The following is a 25,075-nucleotide window of genomic DNA, read 5'->3' as shown; positions in this document are numbered from 1 at the left end:
TGGAGAAAATTCAAAGTTAGCCTGGACTATAGAGTGAGTTATTGGAGACCAATCTGCACTATGTTAAACCCTGTATCGAAGAGAAAAGAAGAGAAGAGAAGAGAAGAGAAGAGAAGAGAAGAGAAGAGAAGAGAAGAGAAGAGAAGAGAAGAGAAGGGAAGGGAAGGGAAGGGAAGGGAAGGGAAGGGAAGGGAAGGGAAGGGAAGGGAAGGGAAGGGAAGGGAAGGGAAGGGAAGGGAAGGGAAGGGAAGGGAAGGGAAGGGAAGGGAAGGGAAGGGAAGGGAAGGGAAGAGAAGAGAAGAGAAGAGAAGAGAAAAGAAAAATATAAAAACATTTTTGTCATTTACCAAATCTTCTACCTATTTCACCGATTGCTATTTTTCAGAAAATATTGTCCATAGGTATAAACTTCTAGTGTAGTGTAGGAAAAGAGATGATTTTTTTCAGTCCAGTAGGTTTTCAGTCAGAATGAACCATGTAACAAAAAGTGGGTGAATGAGAGACATGAGCAGCTTATTAATGTGTTATTGTTCATGTGGTTCATGTATGTATACAGGAGGCTCCTGAGGAATGAGGTGGCTCTGAATTCCAGTTTAAAGACTGCTTTTGACAATGAAACATAAAGATTTAAAGAAATGGCAAGACAGAACTGGAAAGGCAGTGGCTTAGTGGTTAAGAGGACTTCCTACTCTTGCAGAAGACCTGAGTTCAGTTCCCAGCACCCATCCACACTGTGTCTCACAACCGCCTGTAACTCTAGCTCCAGGGGATCCAGCACCCTCTACTGGCCTGTTCAGGCACCAGTCACACATGTGCATGCACACTCAATCGAGCAAATATTTATAGGCATAAGACTTTTTAAAATAAATTTTATTTAAAAAGAAAAAGAAATGGCAACACTCAAAGCACTTTGAGTCTCTATGAGCAACAAACTAAAGACAAAGAAACATCCAATAAAAGCTACCTGGGAGGTGAGCTTGGTCATCCGAGCCTGCAACCCAAGCTACTCTAGACACCCAGGCAGGAAGCTCGTGAATTAAAGGCTTCTTGAAGCTACAGAATGCGTTCAAGAATAACCTGGACAACTCAGTGGAACTCTCTCTTGAAAGGGTGGCTGTGGGGGTAAACAGGGACATAACTTACTGGCCTAGCCCATGTAAAGCTGTAGGTTCAGTCCCCAGTTCTGAGTGAGCAACTAGTTATAGAAGCCTGTAAGTACAGATCTCTCTACAACTAGATCATCTCTAGATCATCTCTAGGCTTGTGGGAGTTCTCATTTCCAATGGTTAATTTTTTTAGTATAAGGGGTTAACTTCTGGCAGAAAGAATGGAAGGACATTGTCATCTGTCTCTGTAAATCTATGCCCTTTTATTCTGTGTAGGATTTTTCAAGGTTCTGGTAAAGTGTTCAAGAAAGGTCTCTGCCTCACTTATATAGCTGCACCCTACATCTTAAGGCTGAAAAAAAGACCTGTATTTCCAGGAGCCATCTCTGAAATAAGCTGTAAAACAAGATAGAAAGTATTTTCCTCCAAGAAATAAAGCCTAAAGAGATCACTAGAACGTTTTAACTCTGCTTCTTCTGTTAATTTTCTGATATATGTTAGTTAGCACCAGAAGCAATGGGGGAGGGGGAATATCTGTAATGACATTAGTAGAAAGAGCAGCATAACTATAATTCCCACACCTGGGAGATGCGGGAACAAGGGACAGAAGTTCAAGGTCATCCTAGACTACATAGTAAGTTTGAGACCAGCCTTGACTACCTGAGACCTTGTTTTAAAACAAAAACAATAGAGGCAGTAATGTTCAAAACTAAAAATCAAGTAGAGTTTCTTTTTATTGTTTCTGGCATTTTGTAAAAACTATTGGGTCATTTAATCTTTCACTCAAGCTAGTTTAAATTGAATATGTCTCCTTAGTGAAATCTTTGAACATGTCTAGAGTCATAATTGTGTGTTAAATTCATGTTGCTTAAACAGGCTTCCTTGACACCAAGAACATGCAGGGATATGGCTGTACACCTGTTTCATTATTCCCAAATTGTCCAATGGCACTCGGGAGTTGGTCTTCTGAGACAGCACAGTCTAGTTCAGCAGGTGTCAATAAGCAGTACCCAGCTGTCCAGTTACCAACTGTCCTCTAAATAAGCTGCTCTTACCATGGACATGATTATCAAATGCCAAGCCACCACATTTACCATGCGGAAACTAGTTACCAGGGTTACCATGTCCTAAGCTCACTGTTCAAGGCTGAGTTTCTTGCACCCAGACATCTGGGTTGTCTAGCAGATGACTAGGATTGCTACCTGTGGGATCAACTAATGGGGGGGAAATGAGAAAAGCAAGAGTCATGTCTATAGCCTTTCTGTGGGACTAAGGGGCCCACACTCAGCTGCACTAAAGCCAACAACAGCCACTAAGTAGGATTAGGAGCCATGTTGGCAGTCTCTGCTGGCCTCTGAATAGTTAGCTATGATATGAGGGTCAAGAGCTTTCTGAGGAATCTAAGCAGTAGACAGGGCTCTTGATTATGTTCAATTTCCTCCACTATGCAATGAGATCAATCAACTCATCATGCCTACAACAAGAATCCTTTTCTTTCTTTTATAGAGAGACCCAGAGTAGAAAAGGATGTGCCCATTCTTGGAACTGCATCATCTTTTCATGAAGAAAAGTCAGTTGGTGGCATAGCTGCAGCTAAGAGCACTAATATGATCAATATTAGTACATAATTTAGTCAGGTCAAAGCAAAGAAGAATTTCCCAGACCAGTGCTTAGAGCTGTGACCATCCATGACCTGCCTTTAACAATAGAAAGTGTAGAAGTTTCTAGAAAAAATGGGAAGCTACTCTTTATTTAAGCAACACTTGAACACAAATAGAGTCAGTAGGACTTTCCATTATACCAAAGCATGTTTCCTTTACATGTTGGCACAGACGTGTTCCATACATGCCTATATTTTACAGAGTGCATGTGATTCTCACTTTCTTGTTTTAAACAGTTTATTTTATTTTTAAAAAAAAAATCTAATGTTAGAAGTAAAGTCTTAGTCTTTGGATGTTAGCACTGAAGGGGCTACTCAAAGTGACTTCACACCACAGGAGATACTGAGCACCTACTAGGAAGAGGAATACTAACTAATTAAAACTTCAAATATCTGTGGTAAGGGCCGGTTGCTTTCAGTGAGTCTTTCATTGGACATGCTGTGCTAAGACTCCTGGTCTTTTTTTTTTTTCTTGGTTTTTTTTGAGACAGGGTTTCTCTGTGTAGCCCTGGCTGTCCTGGAACTCACTCTGTAGACCAGGCTGGCCTCGAACTCAGAAATCCCCCTGCCTCCTCCCAAGTGCTGGGATTAAAGGCGTGCGCCACCACGCCCAGCTCCTGGTCTTGATTATGTAATTCTCTCTTCTATTTGTCTATGTGTCCTTCCCTCTCTCTGCTACTCATTCATCTCATCTATCATCTCTCCACCCTTTTTAACTGTCTGTCCTTCCTCATCCTCCTGTCCCTCCACCACACCATCCTCCTTATCCTTATGACCCTTCTCTCTGCTTGCCAGCTGACTGGCCCTAATCCCCCGGGCTGGTTCCTCCATCCCTCCGCTTTTCCCATTAGATGCCTTCTTTTGTCTCCTTGTGCTTTTACCAGTTTCCGAGAGTGAACTTTGTACCTTCCCCTTACCAAAGCTGCTTGTCACTGAAACCGGCTTCTTCTTGCCAGATTTCTTTTTTTCCAAATGGTGCACATTGAAAATGACGTCTTTCATCTGGATACCTTGCGTGAGCTTCTTTATTTTAGAATCATAGAGCGAGAACTCCAGCTCCCATGACCTGTTGTACTTTATGGCTTCTATTTGTTCTTTGAAATGCTTCAGATCCTGCCTTACTGAAGGAGCAATTTTGAAACAGAACTTCAGCCCCAAGCTCAAGGTGTTGTCTGTTTTCAACATGTCAAATAAGAACTGCAAACTGAGCGTCACCTCTTCATAGTTCTCCGGATCCACCAGCTTTGCCACTTCTTTGTGCGTGGCCTCTCCCAGTTGACTCTGGTCCTCCTTCACAAGAAAGGACATGGCATAGAAAAATTCCTGGAAGCTGATGTGGCGAAAGCTGTAGAGTTTCTTAATGCCAAGCCCCTCTCGGTAGTCGACACAGTTCAGGAAAGCCGTAAGGCTGGGGCCATCTAAGCCGTGTTTTCTGAGGATGTCTTCCTCAAACAGCAGCCTCTGGTGCCGCATCCCCTCCGCTGCCAAGGAGCACAGACTCTTCAGTACCTTGTGCCTGGTGAGCTCAGAGTTGTCCCCGTTGCCGTCAGTGGGCAAGAAGGTAGACACATATGCAGTGAAGATGTCTGTACTGTTGCTAGGTGTCTCTGAGACTTCTAGGCCTCTCGCCATCTTCCTCTTCAGCCAGGAGCAGACCACCCAGCAAATGCCCGGAACCTGGCATGCTTTATAGAGAACAACGTTGTTTTGCACAAACTCAAGGGCATTTCTCAATTGCTCCTTATCCGTAAAATAAGAGCTGAAATATGTCTCCCTCTCCTCCTCAGAGAAGCCTAAGACATGGACATGTCGCCGTTCACCCAGTATGGGCTCCAGACTCTGCAAAGCTGGAGGCCGTGTGGTGATGAGAAGGAAGCAGGGTACCTCCCTCCTCCTCATCAGAATGTGAAGTACGCGCTCAGCACGACTGGACTTCTGTAACTCGTCATAGCCATCCAGGATGAACAGGAGCCGCTCAGGCTGCCTCAGAATCTCTGAGACTGGGGCTTGATCATCTCCACAACACCAGCAGATGAGGTTGGGCAGGTCACACTTGGGTAGCAGGACCACTTCTCTGCAGCTTACATAGAAAACATAATCAAACTGGCCTGGGTACAGCTTCCCTTTGGCCCAGTCCTGCAGCAGTTTTTTGACCAGGGTTGTCTTCCCAGTGCCCGCAGATCCTTGCATCACCACTATGGGTGGGGCTGAAGAGGACTCTGCCTCTGGAGCAAATAAAGTCTCCACATGGACAGGATCCAACTCCTGTTCCAGGTCAGAACAGGAAGGTGATTTGCAACTCCCTGAACTGGATGTGGCCACCAGGAGCAGCTTGCTGTGGCTGCTGTTAACACCCCAATCTTGCCTCTCTTCCAAGCAATGGACGTGCTCCCGGTAGATTTCTCTGTAATCTGAGTAACACAAATGAGGTTTCAGGGGTTGAATGTGAGTAACAAAAGGCAAAAATGGAGCCTTCAAACCCTGGCATTACCCTTCAGTCTCATCTTCTACCTCTGATTTGCATTGCTTGGAAGATTGTAGTTGTGGCTTCATGAAGTGAAACTGCCACATGTTTGTGTGTATGTGTGTGTGTGTGTGTGTGTGTATGGTGTGTGTGTGGTGTATGTGTGTGTGTGGTGTACGTGTGTGTGTGTGTGTGTGTGTGTGTGTGGTGTGTGTATGTGTGTGTGTTATACGTGTGTGTGGTGTACATGTGTGTGGTGTACGTGTGTGTGTGTGTGTGTGTGTGTGGTGTGGTGTGTGTGTGTGTGTGGTGTACGTGTGTGTGGTGTACGTGTGTGTGTGTGTGTGTGTGTGTGTGTGTGTGTGTGGTATGTGTGTGTGTGTGTGGTGTACGTGTGTGTGTGTGTGTGTGTGTGTGGTGTGTGTGTGTGGTGTACATGTGTGTGGTGTACGTGTGTGTGTGTGTGTGTGTGTGTGTGGTGTGTGTGTGTGGTGTACATGTGTGTGGTGTACGTGTGTGTGTGTGTGTGTGTGTGTGTGTGGTGTGTGTGTGTGTGTGTGTGTGTGTGGTGTGTGTGGTGTGTGTGTGTGTGTGTGGTGTGTGTGGTGTGTGTGTGTGTGTGTGTGTGTGTGTGTGTGTGTGGTATACGTGTGTGTATGTGTGTATGTGTGTGTGTGTGTATGTGTGTATGTGTGCATGTTTTTTATGTAAGTATATTTGTATCTACTCACGAGAATGTGCTGACAGAGGGTATGCATTGTGTGAGGGAAAGGGTGTGTACATCTCAATGTCAACATGTGTGAAAATGTCTGTGACCTGCAAAGTCCTATGAAATTTCGTCATGAGGTGAAGTGAAGACAGAGAGAGGAGAGAGGAGGGAAGCTGAAAACTGAAGTAGCTGGAGACTGTTCTTGGTAAGGGGGGGTCAGAGCTACAGGCTACCCCGCAGACAGACGGACGGGAGCCATACTTCCAGGCCCTCACTTTCTCCCGTTTTGTTTCTCCCCTACCCTCTCTTCCCCTCCCTTCCCCTCCTCTCCCTCCACTCCTTTCCCCTGCCCTCCCTCCCCTTCCTTTCCCTTCTCTCCACATCTATTTGTGTCCATCTGTGCACATGTGTGTGGGGGCACATGAATGCATGTGGAGGCCAGAGGGGCAACCTCAGATAAAGCTCCTCAGGTGTTCCTCTAGTTTTTGAGTTGGGGTTTCTCACTGAGTCAAGAGCTCACCAAGGAGACTGTGTTGACTAGCCAGTAAGCATGCTAGACCCTCCTGGTTCTGCCTTCCCGACACTGGGATTATAGATGGGGTGCATGTCTTTAATCCCAGCACTTGGGAGGCAGAAGGAGGAGGATCTCTGTGAGTTTGAGGCCATCTTGGTTTACAAAGAGAGTTCCAGGACAGCCAGGACTCTGTTACACAGAGAAACCCCATCACGAAAAACAAAAAACAAAAACCACTATTAAGTGCACATGCCCAGCTTTAAAAACAACAACAACAACAACAACAACAAAACATTGATTCTATCGCTTCTGATGTTTGAACTACGGTTCTTCCAGCCACGCTGCAAGCCCATTGCTGGCAGCTGTCACCTCACTGTCCCAACTTCTTCACTCCCATTCCTACCGCCCAGGAGGTCTCAGGGGTGAAAGAAAACTGAGAAAGATTACAGGTGTCCACAGAGCCCTTGACCTGCACCCCAAAATAAGAAACAGGTGGCTATTTAGTCTCCATTGCTATCTAAATTCACTTTAGACCACCGACTCCTCCATGCAGAGCAGTGCAGCTCCCTGTCATGAAGCCTGGGAGGGGTGACCCATGCACCCCGATGCTGTTCCTTCTACTTAGTGGAAATCACTCCACCAACACTGTGCCCCATCCACACGCCCTTTCTGCATCCCTGCCCCTTCCCCAGCACAGCAATACAGGTAGGAGGTGGGGTGCTTTGCTCAAAAGCTATCATTAACCCCCTCAGGATCAGTGCCCAGCGTTCTTCAGACCACCTATCTGAAGACTACCTTAGACTCTGGGGCTCCGGGGATCCCCAAGGAGAGGGCAGTGTCAGGAAAGGCAAAAATCACAGACTATTAGAGTCTTTGGGGTACCTGGGGGTGTCTTTGGTGCCACCGTCACTTCCCTCTCTCGGGCTACACTCACCATTCAGACAAACCTGGTTGAGGTAGTCTACCAGCTCCATCAAGTTCATGGCCTGCAAGCCTCTGCTCAGCACTCTGACGGCTTCCTGGGCTCCGTACATTGAAATCAGTTTTGATGCCAGGCCCACCTGGCTCAGACCCTCCAGTTCCCCTCGGGCCAGATGAAACTGGGTCACATCCCGTAAGTGAAACTTCAGCGTCTTGAAACTGTTCTCCTCAAGGTCGTTCAAGGCCCAAAGCAATGCCTCCTGGGGGCTGTTGGCCCGTGCCAAGGCCATGGTGGTCAGAGTTCAGCCTAGGCACCTGGAAGTGAGAAGTAATGAGAAATGATGAGTGGGAAGAGCTGGAGACTCCCCAACTGCCCTCCCTTCTGGGTGCTTGGCAGTCTGTGGAGCAGAAGCCCTGGGAGAGACCAGATATGTGCAAAGCTCCGAGAAGGGCAAGTGGATGAGACAGCAGGGGAAAGTGTCTAATCTCTGTTCTATCAGACAGCATGTGTGACTGTGTGGGGAATGAGCAAGAGGGTCCCCCTTCCTGCCTTCCTTCTTTCTTATATAAATTTGTGTGTGTGTGTGTGTGTGTGTGTGTGTGTGTGAGGATCTTGTGTATTCCAGGCCAGCCTCGAACTTTATAGCAAAGGATGACCTTAAATTCCTGATCCTCTTGCCTTTACCTCCTGAGTACTGTGGTGACTGTCATGAACCATCACACTCAGCTTTATGAGGTTCAGAGGATTGAACCTAGGGATTCATGTGCGCTGGGTATCCGCTCTACCACCTGGGCAATATCCCCAGATGTCCATAGGCACTCTTAAATCAAACTCAAACATTAAGTCTTAAACTAGCATTAAGAAAAAATGTTTGAGATTATTACATTTCAAAAAGTGAGTCCTCCTTAGATTGTGAATGTTTACAGATCTTGTACATGTCTGCTAATATCGGAAAAACAGGAAGGTTAAAAATCTCAATCCTCAGTCCACTGCCTCACATATGAGCATCATGAGCTCAGCCACTCACAGGGTCAAAAGTTGGTGTCTAGTTTAGGTAAGGAGACAAGTTCAAATTAGGCTAAGAAGAGGACACTATTAGTACTTAATTTGTGCCAAGATACTTCTTCAACTCAACATTTACCAAAGAGAAGGAGAATGACCGTGATCGATAGGAGGACTTCAGAATCCAGGAGATGTTCATTATCTAAAGTCATGAGGAAACCACTGCCAAAATATAATGTCTAGAGATGCTCAAAATAGTCTTTAGTAATACACTTGGCAATGCTCAAATATTGGTATTATAACTGAATGCTAAAGAAAGGAAGAAGCCTCTCAGAAACACAGTAGGACAGTAGGACACAGGGATTCTTGCCACAGGTCTTAGACCTGTGTGAAGATGTGGGACTGCAGAAGCAGGGACACATCACCCCAAAGTGTCAAGGATGAAAAACCTGGGGATCCTCTGCAAAGCTCTGATTCTGAGGAAGCTAATTCCAGAAGAACAAGAAGACAGCAGCAGAGCTCCGGGCTCGTCAAGCTCAGGCTGGAAGCGGGAGGGTGAGTCAGCTCCGTGGGGCAAGAAGATAAAAAAGCGAGCTGTGCAGGAGAGATGGAACAGGTCCATTTTCAGCTGTGCAGGCCAAGCCTGGGTCCTCTTATCCCAGTGCATTTTCATCCTGTGAGGTTAGAATTAAAAGTAAAGGTGGGACCTCACAGACACCTACTGTCTGTCTACAGGCTCAGTGTTGGGGGTGGAGTGGAACCCAGGAAGGACCTCAGTGTGATATCAGGGAAGCAGAGGTACCCACACATCAGACCTGTCAGCTTCATGAGCAACTTAACCTCATTTGTCAAACATTAAACTTGAGAAACAAGGAAGGGACCAAAGGTGTGAACTATTATATTGCCAAAAGAACAACACAGAGATGACCCACATCCCTCCCAGAAACCACTTGACCTCTTTACAACTCGACCCCAATCCAGACTGGGGCAGTTTGACAAGAGACAAAGGAAGTAGGGCACTGTCACTGTACCCTCTGACACTGTACCATTTCTTCAAATTGACAAAGCCACTGCAAGATGTGCTCTGGAAAAATGAAAAAGGAAGGAAAAAGGAATTCTGTGAAACAGGAGTATAAACACATCCCTAAATGTCCCTAACAGGCAGCTGGTCTGTTGGCCTAGAGAGCAGAGAGTCTCTAAATCTCTCTACAACTAGAACAGTTTCTCCAAAAAGACCTTCAAGATGAAAGAACAACAGATTGGTACTTTAACTGATGCCTTTGTCTTTCTGCAAAAGCTGTGGAGAGACAAAATTAAAAAAAAAAAAAAAGTGGAAAAACCAACATTAAGTACCGGAAAACTAACATGAAAGTAAAGCAAATATTTTAGGAGAAACAAAAGAATAGGACATAAAACATAGTAAACTGCAGGACTTGGGTGAACAATATCCGAATATAAATAATAGTGTAGCCACTGAATTACAAAAATCTATAATATAACCACAGTGAAAGGATAGTGAATGGGGTACTGCAGAGATGGCTCCATGGTTAGGAGCTCTCCCTGGCTGCTACCCCAGCTGAGAACCTGGGTTCAATTCCTAGCACCCACATGGCAGCTCACAATCATCTATGTATAACTCCAGTCCCAAAGGATACAATATATTTTTCTGACATCTGAGGGCATCAGACATGCACACGATTCAGAGAGAGATAGATATAGCCAAAACATCCACACATAAACTAAGATATTTTTTAATTGAAAAGGATGATAATGGGATAGTTAGGATAAATGGCCAATGGATGATGCCTAAATCTTTGAATCAAAAAACAGCCGTGTGTGTGTGTGTGTGTGTGTGTGTGTGTGTGTGTGTGTTATTTAGAAATTCAGAAACATAAGGGAGCTAGAGAGATGGGTTCAGTGTGTAAGAGCATAGTCTATGTAAGCATGCACACCTGAGCACCAGGACTGAGGATTTGAATTCATATTCTAGCACCCACGTAAAAGCACTGAGGGTGGGTGCATGCGGATAACTGGGGTTTGTTGCCCCATGGCCCAGCTCCAAGCTCAAGAAAAGACCCTGTCTCAGAAGAGCAAGGTGAAGAGTTATAGAACAGGACACCTGACATCCTCTGGCCTGTGCATACACAAAGTACACTCGTGTGTGTGTGTGTGTGTGTGTGTGTGTGTGTGTGTGTGTGTGTATGTGTGTACAAGGACATTTAAAATCTAAAGGAGTTGTCTTAGGAAGAGGATAAGGATGGTGAAAGATGAAAACTGAAGACATAGACTTTGCAATATGTTGAATTTCTGATACAGACACATGCATCACTGTGTTAAAACAACAGGTCATAGACCTACCCAGAAAAAAAAAAATCTAGGAGGCAAAGAAGTGGAGGTAATGTGTGTGGACAAGTCCTTCAGGAAACTTGGCAGTGAAGGGAATCTGCAGAGATGAGGAGGCACTGGCTCAAGCAGTCTTTACCCTCCCGTGGAAAGGGTGGGGTATTTTTAAATGCCAACAAAAAGTATCCAAAGGAGGGATCAGACTGGAAATACCAAAGGTGGGGATTGAGAACGGGGACTGGGCAGGATCAGGATCCTAAGAAAAGGCAGAAGACGAGCTTTTCAATGAGAAAGTCTGTCAGGCAGAGAGGCAGTTGTGTGGATTTCCTGTTCGGAAGATGAGCGTAGGCATGTCTGACAGATGCTCTATTCTACCTGATGTATAGCTAACAGAATCTCCAAAGAGCTTGACAGTAATGGCGGTAGGGAAGGGGAGAGGCCAGGATGTGAACACTGCCAGCCCTCACCTGTGCGCCTTCCTCTCTTCCCCAAGCCTTTGGTCACAGCGCTCTGTGAGAACTCCTGGAGCCCAGGGGGAAAAGCAGAAACCAGACCTGACTTGCTCAAAGCCTTAGGCAAACTCAGACTAGAAATAAAAAACAAAATACCAGAGTTCAACACCAAGAAGCCAAGATGAGAAAACAAAAGAATGAAACATGGCTGTCTAGATAGGACGACAAAGAGCAGAAGCCACTTACTGTACCAACGCCAGATCTCAAGTCACTGTGCCAGAGATTCTTAGGAACACCTAAGTATTTATAGAAACAGGAACTGATTGGAGGGGCGGAGGCAAGAGATGAGATGATGTTAACCCTGCCCTGGCTAGAGACAGAGGTGACGACTAGAGAAACAGAGTCTCCAGAAGAAAGAAGATAAAATGGGGAAAGCAGAGACCAGGGATAGAAACAGAAAAAGTGAGGGAAGAGATATAGGGAGATACAAAACACATAAACCGAGCAGAAAAGCAAAACAGAAAGGAGAGGTGAGAGCAGAGAGCTGGAGAGAGGGGGGCGGGGGGAGAAAGACAGAGAGACGGAAAGACTGAGAGACAGAGGCTTCCTTTCAGTCCTTGAGATGGACTAGGTTAACAGCCTACAGGCCCACCTTCATATGACTCCCTGGTTTGCTTTGGTTTGCTTTGTTTGGTTTGGATTTTTTTCAGGTATGACTTCTCAAACACACATCCCAGGGCAACTAGAAAATGACATGTGATAGGGTTAATTTTGTCCACAAGTCCCTGAGAATTTCTGTGAGGCTGTCCTTGGAATGAGACTGTCATTTGAGTCAGTAGCTGACAAAAGCCAACTCTGCTCCCTAAGGTGGGTGCCCCTCCCCCCCATTAGATGAGGCCTGAACAAAAGAAAAGGCCTGGTCCTCGCTTGAATGAGAAGGGCCAATCACTGACACTATTAATGATACTCTGTTATGCGTGCAGACAGGAGTCTAGCAAGGCTGTCCTCTGAGAGGCTCCACCCAGCAGCTGACTCAGACAGATACAGACATTCACAGCCAAACAGAAAGTCCAACTGAATCAACTATCTTGGACCCTTGGGGCTCTCAGAGTCTGAACAACCAACCAAAGAACACACACGGGCTGGAACTAGGCCTCACCACACACATGTAGCAGATGTGCAGCTTGGTCCTCATGTGGGTTCCGAACAATTGGAGCAGGGGCTATCCCAACAGCGGTTGCCTGTACGTGGAATATGTTCTTCTAGCTGGGCTGCCTTGTCTGGCCTCAGTGGGAGGGGAAGCACCTAGCCTTGCAGAGACTTGCAGTGCCAGGGTGGGGAGATACCCAGGGGAGAAGATGGAGAAATGGGAGAAGGATTGTAGGAGGGGGGTGACTGGGAGGGGGCAGTGAGCAGGATGTAAAGTGAATAAATAAATAAATAAATACATTTTTTTTTGTTTTTTTCAAGACAGGGTTCTCTGTGTAGCCCTGGATGTCGTGGAACTCACTCTGTAGACCAGGCTGGCCTTGAACTCAGAAATCCACCTGCCTCTGCCTCCCAGAGTGCTGGGATTACAGGCGTGCGCCACCACCACCTGGCTAAATAAATACATTTTTAAAAGGAAGTCTCCTCTTACTGTTTATATAAACCATGTTTCCCTCACTTGAGGGTCCTAGAATTTTATTTTTATATATAACATAATCCACACATGCACGTACATATATAACATGAGAGCAGAAAGGAGACTAGGGAAGGAAAGCACTGATGGGGAACACGAAAGAGAGGAATAGGTTGGCACTGGAGAGATGGCTCCCTGGTTAAGAGCACCGACTGCTCTTCCAGGGGTCCTGAGGTCAATTCCCAGCAACCACATGGTGGCTCATGACCATCTGTAATGCGATCTGATGGCCTCTTCTGGTGTGACTGTAGACAGTATACTCATGTACAATAAATAAATAAATCTTTAAAAAAGAAAAGGGGGAGAAATAGGCGGGAATATCCATCAGAGTACAAAGAATCTATGCCAACAAGAAAACTTCTTAAAGGAGCTGAGGAGATGGCTCAGCAGGGAAGAGCACTTGCTTTGCAAGCATGAGGACCTGAAAGGCAGGACTGGAGCGCAGGAGCCTGCAACCCCAGCCCTGCAGAGGGTAAGACAGAAGGGTACTGGGGTTTGCTGACTACCAGCCTAGTGCCAGGCTCAGCGAGAGGCACGGTCTCAAGGGAATGGGGAAGAGGGTGATAGAGCAGGACACCCAATGTCCTCCATCCTGGCCCTCACACACACACACACTCATGAACGCACACCCCCCCCACACACACACACCTGTGCATATAGCACACACACATGAACATTGGGCAGCAGTGGCACACGCCTTTAATCCCAGCATTCAGGGAGCCAGAGCCAAGCAGATCTCTGAGTTCCAGAACAGTCAGGGGCATACAGAGAAACCTTGTCTCAAAAAAAAAAAAAAAAGGAAAAAGAAAAAGAAAGGAAAAAGAACTTTCTACTCCTTTAAGAACGATCATGAGTTTCCTCTGGTCTTCTGAATAAAACTAAAACATTGGTTCAGGGGGTTTAAGCCTGCTGGCTTTCAGAATGAGCCAATACCTCCAGCTTGCTGCCGGAAGATCATAAAACACTCATTTTTTTTTTTTAATAATCACAAATGCTTTTGAAGATTTCTTTAATTGTGTATGCATGTGTCTGTGACTGGGTATATATGTACATGTGAGTGCAATGCCTGTGGAGGCCAGAAGAGGGCATAGGTTCCTCTGGAACTATAGTCCTGGGTAGCTGTGAGCCACCAACCAGCCTTCCCCTTACTGGAACCTCAATGCAGATTCTCTGCAATAACAGAATCTCTGTCTCTCTCTGAGCCATCTCTCCACTGCCCAAATTTTTTATAGCATAGCATTTTTTTTTAAGACTGATTAATTATGAGTACACCCTCTCTGTGTTCAGACACACCAGAAGAGGGCATCAGATCCCATTTCAAATGGTTGTAAGCCACCATGTCGTTTCTGGGAATTGAACTCAGAACCTTTGGAAAAGCAATCCGTGCTCTTAACCTCTGAGGCATCTCTCCAGTGCCAGCATAGGTGTCTTAATAATCAGTTCCTGGCCTGCTTACAGATCTATCCTTTCTTTTTATCATGCCATCTAGCCAGCAAATTCTTTCTTTAAATGTACTAGACTTGCTCTCATTCACCTCTGGTCCTCTACACTAACTGTTAACTCCACCAGAAGGGCTCTCCCTACAAAACCCCAAATAACAGCTGGCTGCCTGAAGTCTTCAAGTTTCCACCCCAACTCGATAGCCTCATTGCGTCTTCACAACTTTCCATGCCTTCACAACCTCCACTAAGCATTTCTTGCTCACAACACAGTTAAATAATAATATTAATTTACTGTGTATGGAAGCACTTTTTAACATAATATAGGATTTCAGTTCACTTAAATACCCAGGAGCCTAAAAGACAGCCTGGTGCATAGTAAGCATTTAAATTGTTGAATGAATATGCCTCCCTAGTGATGCCTTATGAAGCCATCACAAATAAAGCACTATTGGCCAGGCATGATGATTTGCGCCTATAGTCCTAGCATTCAGGAAGCAGAGGCAGGAAGGTTGAGGTAAGTTCCAGGCCAACCTAACCTATATGGCGAGCTCCAGCCAGCGTGGACCGCAAGGTAGATCCTGAGTCCAAAATTTAATTGATTGACTAATAAGTTAAATGGATGTAACAATGAATCTCCTTTATGATTGATATTTAATATCCATTTAAGTCTTAAGAATCGCGATCTTTACACTACTCTGTGCCGCCATCTGGTGGCAACTGTGTAGATTGCTAGTTGCTTTCTCCCCACCCCCATCCCAGGACGCCTTAAAGTTACTAGGAACTACGTTGGCCTGGTATACACTGAGTGCCCATCGGACAGAAATTAAATCGCGCACAGCTCGCTAAAACAAGTTCACGTCCAATAGTCATCATGATGTGACTCACGTGGTACAAATTTAGCCAATCGAGTTTCTAATGCTCCCAACTCACGCCCTTCTGTTCCAGGCTCTCTCTTTCTCGGCAAGATGGCTTCTCCGGCCGTACCGGCTAGTGTCCCTCCTGCCACAGCAGCCGCAGCCCCGGCGCCGGCCGCCACCGCAGCCTCGGCTTCAGCCCCGACCCCACCCACGCCAGCTCCGACACCGGCTGCGACTCCCGCTGCGGCCCCGGCGCCAGTCCCGTCTGATCCTGCTGTAGCTACGCCTGCAGCTCCGGGCCAGACCCCGGCCTCCGCGCCAGCCCCTGCGCAGACGCCGGCGCCTTCGCAGCCCGGGCCCGCCCTCCCGGGGCCTTTCCCCGGCGGCCGCGTGGTCAGGCTACACCCAGTCATTTTGGCCTCGATCGTGGACAGCTACGAACGCCGGAACGAGGGAGCTGCCCGAGTTATCGGAACCCTGTTAGGTGAGTTTGGGGGAAATTAATGTTTTCTTCCCGTCCATCTTACTATTCCTCTCGTTCCATCGCCCTGAACTCTTAGCCTGTTTATCTTTTTGCACCTTCTTGCTGTGGCTTGCCTTCCCAAGTGATTTGAATAACAGAATTGCTGTCAGGCCACAGAAATGTGCAAGGAGTAGGTATAAGCTATTGCGTAGTTTGTGATAATGTACATGTTATTTTCTGTTAACAGCGTGGTTCTGAGAGGGCATGCTGCCAAAAATGAAAGCTCAAATGCCAGCAAGTTCAAAGCCCTTGACCTGTTTAAACAGTGCGCACATTCCCCCTTTATCCACCCCCAACACACACAGAAGGCACCCGCCACCCATGTTAGGGAGGAGGATGTGGCAACAGCTTCCTCCAATTCAACGGATAAACGTGGTATATTCGTAACATATTCTGGACATACTTATCTTGCTTTCCTGAACTTTTCAGACAGACACATGTCCCAAGGTCTTGTCACATACTGGTACCTGGTAGAATAAAACCTATATATGCTCACTTCCTAGTTCCTGCCCCCCCCCCACCTCACTCTCTTCCGGTGTTTTGTCTGGACACAAACTGTTGTAGTACATGTTTACACGTGTCGCTAGCCTTCAAGATGAAGAGTAATCTTTTCTTTGCCTGTGTTAGAGATTTGGGGAAGTAGTTTATGTTAAAGTAACTTGTAAACCTGAAAAGCACTAAAGACTGTTCAATAGTTCCATTCTCTGGGAACTGCTGGTCCTGTCAGGCCTGTTCCCTCTCTGCCTCAGTGGCGGCTTTCAGATACTGCAGTCCACTCTAGTTGCATCTGTCATTTCTTACTGGTGGTCTTACAGCAGGCAGTGCGCCATAGAAGACAGTTCAAGTACTGCAGAGAGGACAGGGTTTGTAGTCAGACTCCAGCAACTTCTAGCCTTGTGTCTCCTGACAAATCACCATCAGAGACTTCTTTAGCAGACAGGTTTTTGTTTGTTTTTGTTTTGTTTTTCAAGGACAACAAACACTTTTTAAAATATATTTTTTATTTTCACCTCACATGCACTGGTATTCTGCCTGCATGCATGTCTAAAGGTGCCAGATCCTTTGGGACTGGAGCTACAGACAGTTATAAGCCACCATGTGTGTGCTGGGAATTGAACCCAGGTCCTCTGGGTGCTTTCAACCACTGAGCCATCTCTCCAGCCCCAGCAGACAGTTTTTGTGAGAGTGAAATATTACAGCAAGCAGTTAATGGCTGGCACACCTCAGGTACAGTTGTTGGTCATCTTCTGTCACATAGTAGGCCATACCACTCCACTGTTCATTTCTTTGTTTTTCACAGGGTAGGCGTTTACGGGAACTTCGAGTTGATACCTTGTGTTTATCAAAACACCCTTGCATTTTCTTCACCACATATCTTTCATGCTCTTCATTTTATTTCAGTCCACAGCTATAACCCCGGCCTCTCTAGTTTTAACCTAACAGTGTGTTGGCATTCTGTAATTGCCCCACTGTGATACAAAAGAACTTTGTATCGGTGACTCGACACCTAGCAAATACTTTGAATATGGTATCTAATTTCCAGTCTTTTGAGCTGTTTAACTAAAGGAATAAATGTCTACCCAAGGTTTACGTTTACCCCATTGTTATCATAGGAAGGCTAACTGTATATAGTATATGGATTCTCTATCAGATGAGTCCTGCTCAGTGCTCCCACTGTTATAAAACAGTTATTGATTAAAAAAAAATTAATGAAGAAATATGTGTTTGGCAGAAGCTTGGACTTTCTTGGTTTTTAATTTGTAAAAGTATTTGTTTAGTTAAATGAAATCATCGTTGAATTTCATGATCCATAGAGTTGTAAGGTACTTAGAAATCAAAATTAGTAAAAGGAACACTGCTATAACCTTAAACTCAAGATGGAAACAGTCCCTGTAACTAACTATGGTACATGTGATAAGCATTCTGCTAGCAGGTGTCCTGTGGAAACACAGATGGAACTACTTAAAAGGTTATGAAGGAGTCACAGCAAGATGTGCAGGATCGTGGTAAGGACAGTATCCACATGTCATTCCAAAAGGAGCAATACCTGAGTTTAAAATCTTACATGTTACTGTAAGACTTTTAAATAATTTTCCATGAATATGCCCATAGGTTAAAGTTCTTTGTAAGCACTAACTGCTAAGCCTAGTATCCTTGTATCCTTTAAATTAAAACTTTAGCTATTCAAATTATAGATTATGAAGATTACTTGAAGTGTGTTTTAAATATCATAGTTTTAAAAACTCTGAGAATACCCGGGAATGCTAATTTTTTTATCTCTGCATCTCAAAAAATAGAATGCCAGGAATTTGAAAACTGGAAAACAAATGTGTAGTAGTTCCAAAATGGATCACTGTTGAGAAATAAGCATTTTTTTTCATTTAAAAATTAAACATTTTTAAAAAGAAAGCCCTTGGTAAGTCCACTGTCTGAAGAGGTCAGCATCCCAAGCTTACGGGAGGATGGCAGGAGGTGAAGCTCCTGGTGGTTTGGACACCTGCCTGTGGGGCAGGACTCACAGGGCGTCGTCAAAAAGACTTGTCTCTGCAGGAAGCCCTTGACCTACAGCTGAGACCAGGAGAAATTAGCGAATGTGCCTGCTTCACAGGGAGTAGTAGACCAGAGTTGGGCTGGGACAGCAGATTGAGGGCATTCTGATAAGGCAGAAGCACTTGTGAAGCAGAGGCGGAGAGGTAGGAGAGCGAAAGCTAGGAAAGAGACACGGTAGGACATAGCGAGATCCAGGTGCAGCCTGAGAGGGTGACTGGGTGAGTTCTAGGCCTGCAGCTGTGCATACAGGAAGAAAGGAGCAACAGTTTGCTGGGGCTTGGTAGGTATTCCTTGTGAGGTGCCAACGAGTGTACCAGTGGGTTTGTCAAGGGCTCAGATGAAAGAATGTATTCCTGTAGGTTAAGAACATTGTCTTAGGGTTCCATTGCTGTGAACAGACACCATGACCAAAGCAACTCTTATATCAATGACAACATCTAACTGTGGTTCTGAGGTTCAATCTATTATCATCAAGGTGGGAAGCATGGCAGCATCCAGGCAGGCATGGCTCTGGAAAAGGGCGAAGAGTTTTACATCTTACTCAAGGGAACCCAGGAGAAGACTGAGCTTCCCTCCCATGTGGCTGGAAGGAGGGTCTCAAAGCCCACCCCACAGTGGCACACCTGGTCCAACAAGGCACATCCCCTAATAGCACCACTCTCTGGGCCAAGCATACTCAAACCACCCCATAGTTCAGAAAATGAAACCATAGCACTAGCCAGCAAAAGACAGCACCAGCAGAGACACGTTGCAAGGGGAAGGGGTGAGGAACTTAAGGGAAGGTACCGGGACATCCAGAGAGTGAATTTGGGACCCGTGGCTCAGTAAAATCCAGGAACTAATGTGAGAGTTAGGGGGTGACAGGAAGTCTGTGGTAAAGACCCCTTTGGGGGTGGAATGGCCCTTTGAGAAGATCATCAGAAAACACATATATTTAGGTTACATTTATGACAGTAGCAAAATTATAGTTATGAATTATCAATGAAAATAATTTTATGAATAAGGGTCACCACAACATGAAGGTCACAGCATTAAAAGGTTGAAAACCACTACTCTAGAGAGTACAGAGTACTGTGGGGAGGGGCTGGTGGAAAATAACAGGCAAAGGAGACCTAGCGAAAGAAGACGTAATCATGTCTGTGATAGAAAGAAGGGTTGGGGGTCTCTGAGTTGGAGATCTCTGGAAAATACTGTTCTGTTGATATTGAGCTGTTGATGGCTAATGTGTTGGCTTCATGTTTGCTGGCTTTGAGGCCATCTCCAAAGCATTCCAAAAGTAGGAGCTGGAGAACCAGAACCAGCTCAGTTAGTGGAGCATTTGCCTATTGCACATAAAGCCTGAGTCCATCTCCAGAGCCACGTAAGCCAGGTGTGGCGGTGCGTACCCGTGCTCCTAGCACAAGGCTGGTGGGACGTGAGGCTCAGGAGCTCTCATTCATATTTAGTAAGAAAGGATGCTGTCCCTAGGGTGGGGGTGGGGGTAGTCAGGGGCTCTGGGCTTTGGGGTCTCAGGATTATGTAACACCTGGCTCTTCTCTCTTTACCAGGAACTGTTGACAAGCACTCGGTAGAAGTCACCAACTGCTTTTCAGTACCACACAATGAGTCAGAAGATGAAGTGAGTTGGCTGTGGGTTTAAGCAGCCCCTATGTAGTCACAGTCATTCGACTACGAGCTTCCCCGAAGGCCCCACTGTGCTGTGTCTGTAGCCAGAGCTGCAGCTGAAGCTCTGCTTTCCCTGTCCACAGTGGGCCTCCTCAGGTGGCGGGCTTGATCATTTTTTTTTTTTATTTAGCATATACTTCTAGCTTCTTAACCTCCTCTCCTGCCTTCCCCCTTAGGTGGCTGTTGACATGGAATTTGCCAAGAATATGTATGAATTGCATAAAAAAGTCTCCCCAAATGAGCTCATCCTAGGCTGGTAAGGTGGAGAGGGCGGGAGTGGATAGAGGGGCCAGGCTCATTGTCCTCAGACTAGATCTTGTCTCCCCTTTCAGACATAGAGCATACAAAGCACGTGACCTTGAGAGCCTATAATATTTGATAGTAATTTGATCCTATAAAGTCAAGAATATTTATTTTCAATTACAATTTTTGTTAGGCAGATGTTTTCATATTGTTACTTAGTGCTAAATGGGTGTCAGAACCCCAGCAACACCCACCGCACTATCATATCTGGTATTGGTATCAGCTGTCATGCATCTACACTTGCTGTTTCCAGGTATGCCACAGGCCATGACATCACAGAACATTCGGTGCTGATCCATGAGTACTACAGCAGGGAGGCCCCGAACCCCATCCACCTCACGGTGGACACGGGGCTTCAGAATGGGCGCATGAGCATCAAGGCCTATGTCAGGTGAGTCCTGGGCAGTAAGGGCCTGGATGACATCCCACACCTCCCACACTTCGCTCCAATTCTGCAGCTTACTTTCTCTTCAGGAACTTTGTTCGTCTTGTCATTTGAGAAGTTTCTGAAGCGAAGTCGACCCCATAGCTTACACTCACTGTCCTGCTTACACTGGAGTATTGTTACTTGTAACCATTTCTGATGGCAGTGCCTTTAATATGTGAACAAACTACTGTGTTCGTCTGTATCGTCTTCTGGAACAGATCACCCACACATGATAGTTTATCATGGTCCTTCTGTGCTTGTATTTATTGCATTTCTGAATTACTGTTAGCTTTTCGTTGTCTTGGTTTGCTTTCTGTTGCTGTGATAAAACACTGACCAACACCAACTTGGGAAGGAGGGGGCTTATGTCACCCTACGGAGCCCGGTCTGTCATTGAGGGAAGTCACGGTGGGAACCTGGAACAGAACCACAGTGATGTTGCATGGTGATGTTCCCTGTGCCCCTGGCTTGCTCAGGCTGCTTTCTGATTCCACTGGGGACCACCTACCCAGGGGTGGCACCACCCACATCAATCAAGAAAATACCTCACAGACTTCCTTGCAGGCCAATCAAACGGAGGAATCACCTAGCTTATGTCAAATTACAACAAACCCTAACCAGTGCGTTCAGTATTCCTGGGACTAAGCACAGTATTATAGACTAGAGGATGCTGCAGGGTTTGGAACACATCTTTTAAGCTAGGATTAAGTATACTTTTGGACAATAACATAGCAGTGTTGACACATAAATCTTGTTGGCAGCTACAAGGCCATTTGTCAGGGCTTGCTGGGGAAGGCTTAGCGGTGGGGGAAAGAAGAGTGTATTACTATGACTTGACCTTCACATCCTTGCTAATCTACAAATTCATCTTCAAAAATCTAGATGAAAATGCAGATTTGAAATAGGTACAACAATTTTACTGAAGTTACTTCTAGCATCCAATCTAGTGGTTTGGGACATGAATCAGTTTGGCATTTTAGTGATAATGAAAAGCACAGGTCTAGAAAAGAATGTTCTGGTGTGTCTGGCCAGCCAGGAACATCCAGAGTCCTGTCATCCTCACTGACATTATGGTGTATGAAGTCATTCTATACCTTTCCACACCAAAGAGGAAAAGGAAAGTTACCCCACAAGATATCTCTAGGACAGTCCTGGCCTTCTCAAGTGGACGATACTGACTTTGTGACTGCTCTCCCGGCCTGGTCTACACAAGGAAACTGCTCCTCCCAAGGGTATCTGTTTACCTTTCTCCTTCTTCCCCAGCACTCTGATGGGCGTCCCTGGGAGGACCATGGGAGTGATGTTCACCCCTCTCACCGTGAAGTATGCGTATTATGACACTGAGCGCATCGGAGGTGAGTTTCCTTCCGCACTGTACACACTTGGAGACCCTAGATTATTCAAGTGAGAAAACAGCTGTTTTCTCTGACAAAGATGTAGGCCCTGAGTAGCTTAAAGATCATGAGGATCATGCTGACTGAAAAGTGAAGGTTTGTTCAATGTGGGAAATTGTCAGTGCCACGGGCTGTATAGTCATCCATACGAGGCGAGAGCCAGTAGTTAGCAAGCAAGTAGCCATTGAGGGGAAGAGCAGGAATTTGGGGGAGCTGACTGCTTCCAGAAGGCATGGAGGGAGTTAGCAGGTGGTTAGAGACCTATTTCCTCCTGTTATGACTAAGTTTTCTCTGTTGCCTCTTACTGCCTGCCCCACACTCCCACAGTTGACCTCATCATGAAGACATGTTTTAGCCCCAACCGGGTGATTGGGCTCTCAAGTGACTTACAGCAAGTGGGAGGGGCCTCAGCTCGAATCCAGGACGCTCTAAGCACTGTATTGCAGTATGCTGAGGATGTGCTGGTGAGAAGTGGGGAGGGAGAAATAAGGGAGGATGGGCATCCCTGCCAGTGCTGGTAACGTGACAGTGCCTGACAGGACAGCGCCTCATTGAGTCTTTGTTCTGTGCTCAGTCTGGGAAAGTGTCTGCTGACAACACGGTAGGCCGCTTCTTGATGAGCCTTGTCAACCAAGTACCCAAGATAGTTCCTGATGACTTTGAGACCATGCTCAACAGCAACATCAATGTGAGTTCGTGGCTACACCCTGGGAGTTGGGTAGAGGGGCTGCTGCCGTGTCGTCAAGGATGGAGGCAGTACAGTGTGTTCAGGGAGACTCCATTCCCCTAAGGGTTTGTCTGAATTACTACTGGTATTGCCATGACTTATTAACTAGACTCAGAAGACTTGCTAACAACATTCAGTATAGCAAAGACAGTTCCTACTTTTCCTGATCTGTGTTCACAGGGCTGCACTGCAGACCCCTGTCTCTGAGTAGCAGAGAGGATAGATAGCGTTCATGCACATTCCCTTCCTGGCTTCTCCCTACAAACCTGGCTCAGTCCGCCTCACCGGCATTTATCCAGGACTCCTCACAGCCCACGTCCATGGTGGAGCTGGCTAGCCAGCCTCTCTGTCCCCGGTCCACTCAGCCTCTCACCCACTGCTTCTCCTTTGTCTTCCAGGACCTGCTGATGGTGACCTACTTGGCCAATCTCACCCAGTCACAGATTGCCCTCAACGAGAAGCTTGTAAACCTGTGAATGAGCCCAGGAGGCACTTGTGCTGGTGGAGGTTCTCGCCACAGGACTGAGGCCAGAGTGGAGGCGAAGGCTTTCTTTGTGGTCTTGAGTCACAATGACTCAGTCAGCTACTTGTGACTCCAAATAAACATAGCTTACCTTTTGTAAATGAACTTTATCTGATGTGAGCTTCTTGTTGGCTGGGAGAAAGAAGCCTGTTCCGGAGCTCATACAGAAGCCAGGGAGAGGGCACTGCAGGAGAAGCCGGTCAGTGTTGGCATGACTCACCCTAGTGGTTGCACCCACAGCCTAAGCTGTGGTAGCGTCACCCAGCCCCATACCAGGCAGCTTTTTCTTGCCACAATGTTTTACAGTGATACTTTTTTCTTGTTCTAACTCATAGGATAATGGCAAATGGCATCTCCAAGATTGTTTTAGCTTTTGGGTTGGGACGGGTTGGGTTTTTTGGGGGAGGGGTTTTTTGTTTTGTTTTTGTTTTTTCATTTTTCTTCCATAACTTCTTACCTGGGACAGCGGTCAAGAGAGTTGCCTTATGCAGTGTAGAATGACCTAGAAATGTGCTAGTGAGCCGCAACAGGAAAAAGGATTCGCACACACCTCAGTTCTGGGACCCATGAATCCACAGGAGCAGAAAACCTTAATGGTGAGGAATAGCTGCTTTACCAGGCTGTTCGGTCTGGAAAGGTATCCTAGTACAGACACACGTGTATGATATGCATGTGCCTAAACTAATCAGAAAGCCAAAGGATGATGAACTTAAGAAATCCCAGTCATCAGTGGCTGGTCCCCTTAGGTCCAGCAAGGTGGGCAAGTAGAAGCAGTGCGGGTAAGTGCCTGGTCTCCTGTGGAGGTGGGTGGCAGGTTAGTGGGGCTAAATAGAGACAGTATGAATCGATGGTATTAGTGGGGTATTTTTCATTTTCACCTAGCTTGATTCTGAACTTGATAGACATTTTTAAATGAGAGAAAAATGCATTGAAAATAATGTGGAAAAGAGAGGGTTTGTTTTTTAATGTCTAGTTGATACGATGGAAGAACCCTAAAATGCCAAGAAGTCTGGGGTTGTAACTGTAGAATGGCCTAGGATGCATAGAACTCTGGGGGGGTGGGAGTTCAGTCCCCAGCACCCCAGAAAATTGGATGTGATAGCACACCTGTGATCCCAACCAGGGAAGAAGGGAGGCAGAGAATCGGAAATTGAAGCTTATCCTCATCTGTGTATAAGCTCGACACCTGCCTGAGTGGCCTCAGATCCTATCCAAAAACCCAGCAACAAATAGAATGCTAATGAGAAACACGGGCCGCAATTACTTAAAGATCATATTCCCAGATAAGACTGTAGCGTTTCCCTAAGGTAAGTATGTATTGGTCACAACTCTAATCAAATGCAAAGATACTTTGATATGGGTAAGTTGTTTCTTAATGTTTAAATAGAAAAATAAAAATGCCTTCCAAAACAATTTCTGCAGCAAGTACTACGCCTGTCTCCGAGCTGTGACCACAGCAGATATACTGACTCAAAAACACAGTGGAGTGTTCTTATGACCCAGGAGGAGGAAGTTCCTAAGCAGGGAGAAGCCATGAGCTGTTCTTTACAGAGACTGGGATTCTATAGCCCTGTGAGAATTTTGACTGGTGAAATACACAAACAGCCCAAGTAAGAGCTGGGGAAATATTTGAAATTCCTGCCAGAGACCTACTATTCTTGTCACAGAACTCCCACAGCCAGTTTGTTTTAGTTTGGGGTTGTTTGTTTGATTGATTGATATTTGGCTTTTCAAGCCGGTAATACTATTTGCTCTGACTGTCTTAAAACTCCCTCTGTAGACTGGGTTGGCCTCAAACTCAGACTCACATC

The 25,075-nt window shown here is 46.0% G+C and overlaps 2 protein-coding genes across 6 annotated transcripts; one reads left to right on the top strand and one right to left on the bottom strand.

Moving 5' to 3' along the window:
- Window positions 1–852: 852 nt before the first annotated feature.
- Nlrp10 (NLR family pyrin domain containing 10) lies at window positions 853–16,139 on the bottom strand. 5 transcript variants are annotated; one of them, XM_052155265.1, is made up of 3 exons: window positions 16,079–16,139; window positions 7,388–7,689; window positions 853–5,177 (listed from the first exon to the last, which is right to left on the bottom strand). In XM_052155265.1, the coding sequence occupies exons 2-3, from the start codon at window positions 7,662–7,664 to the stop codon at window positions 3,442–3,444; spliced, it is 2,013 nt and encodes a 670-aa protein (XP_052011225.1). In that variant the 5' UTR covers window positions 7,665–7,689; window positions 16,079–16,139; the 3' UTR covers window positions 853–3,441. The 5 variants fall into 5 exon arrangements, with proteins under 5 accessions (XP_052011225.1, XP_052011235.1, XP_052011198.1 ...); XM_052155275.1 differs by lacking the exon at window positions 16,079–16,139 and adding an exon at window positions 15,226–15,298; XM_052155238.1 differs by lacking the exon at window positions 16,079–16,139 and adding an exon at window positions 15,181–15,291.
- Eif3f (eukaryotic translation initiation factor 3 subunit F) lies at window positions 15,237–23,369 on the top strand. Its single transcript, XM_052155280.1, has 8 exons — window positions 15,237–15,636; window positions 19,773–19,843; window positions 20,067–20,146; window positions 20,447–20,584; window positions 21,884–21,975; window positions 22,342–22,478; window positions 22,589–22,702; window positions 23,140–23,369. Exons 1-8 carry the CDS (start codon window positions 15,261–15,263, stop codon window positions 23,215–23,217), a joined length of 1,086 nt encoding a protein of 361 aa, XP_052011240.1. The 5' UTR covers window positions 15,237–15,260; the 3' UTR covers window positions 23,218–23,369.
- The last annotated feature ends 1,706 nt before the right edge of the window (window positions 23,370–25,075 follow it).

This window comes from Apodemus sylvaticus, chromosome 1 (assembly GCF_947179515.1).
Source record: "Apodemus sylvaticus chromosome 1, mApoSyl1.1, whole genome shotgun sequence".
Taxonomy (NCBI): Eukaryota; Metazoa; Chordata; class Mammalia; order Rodentia; family Muridae; genus Apodemus; species Apodemus sylvaticus.
Note: the sequence above shows the minus strand (reverse complement) of the source record. Positions and strands in the feature narration are given on the sequence as shown.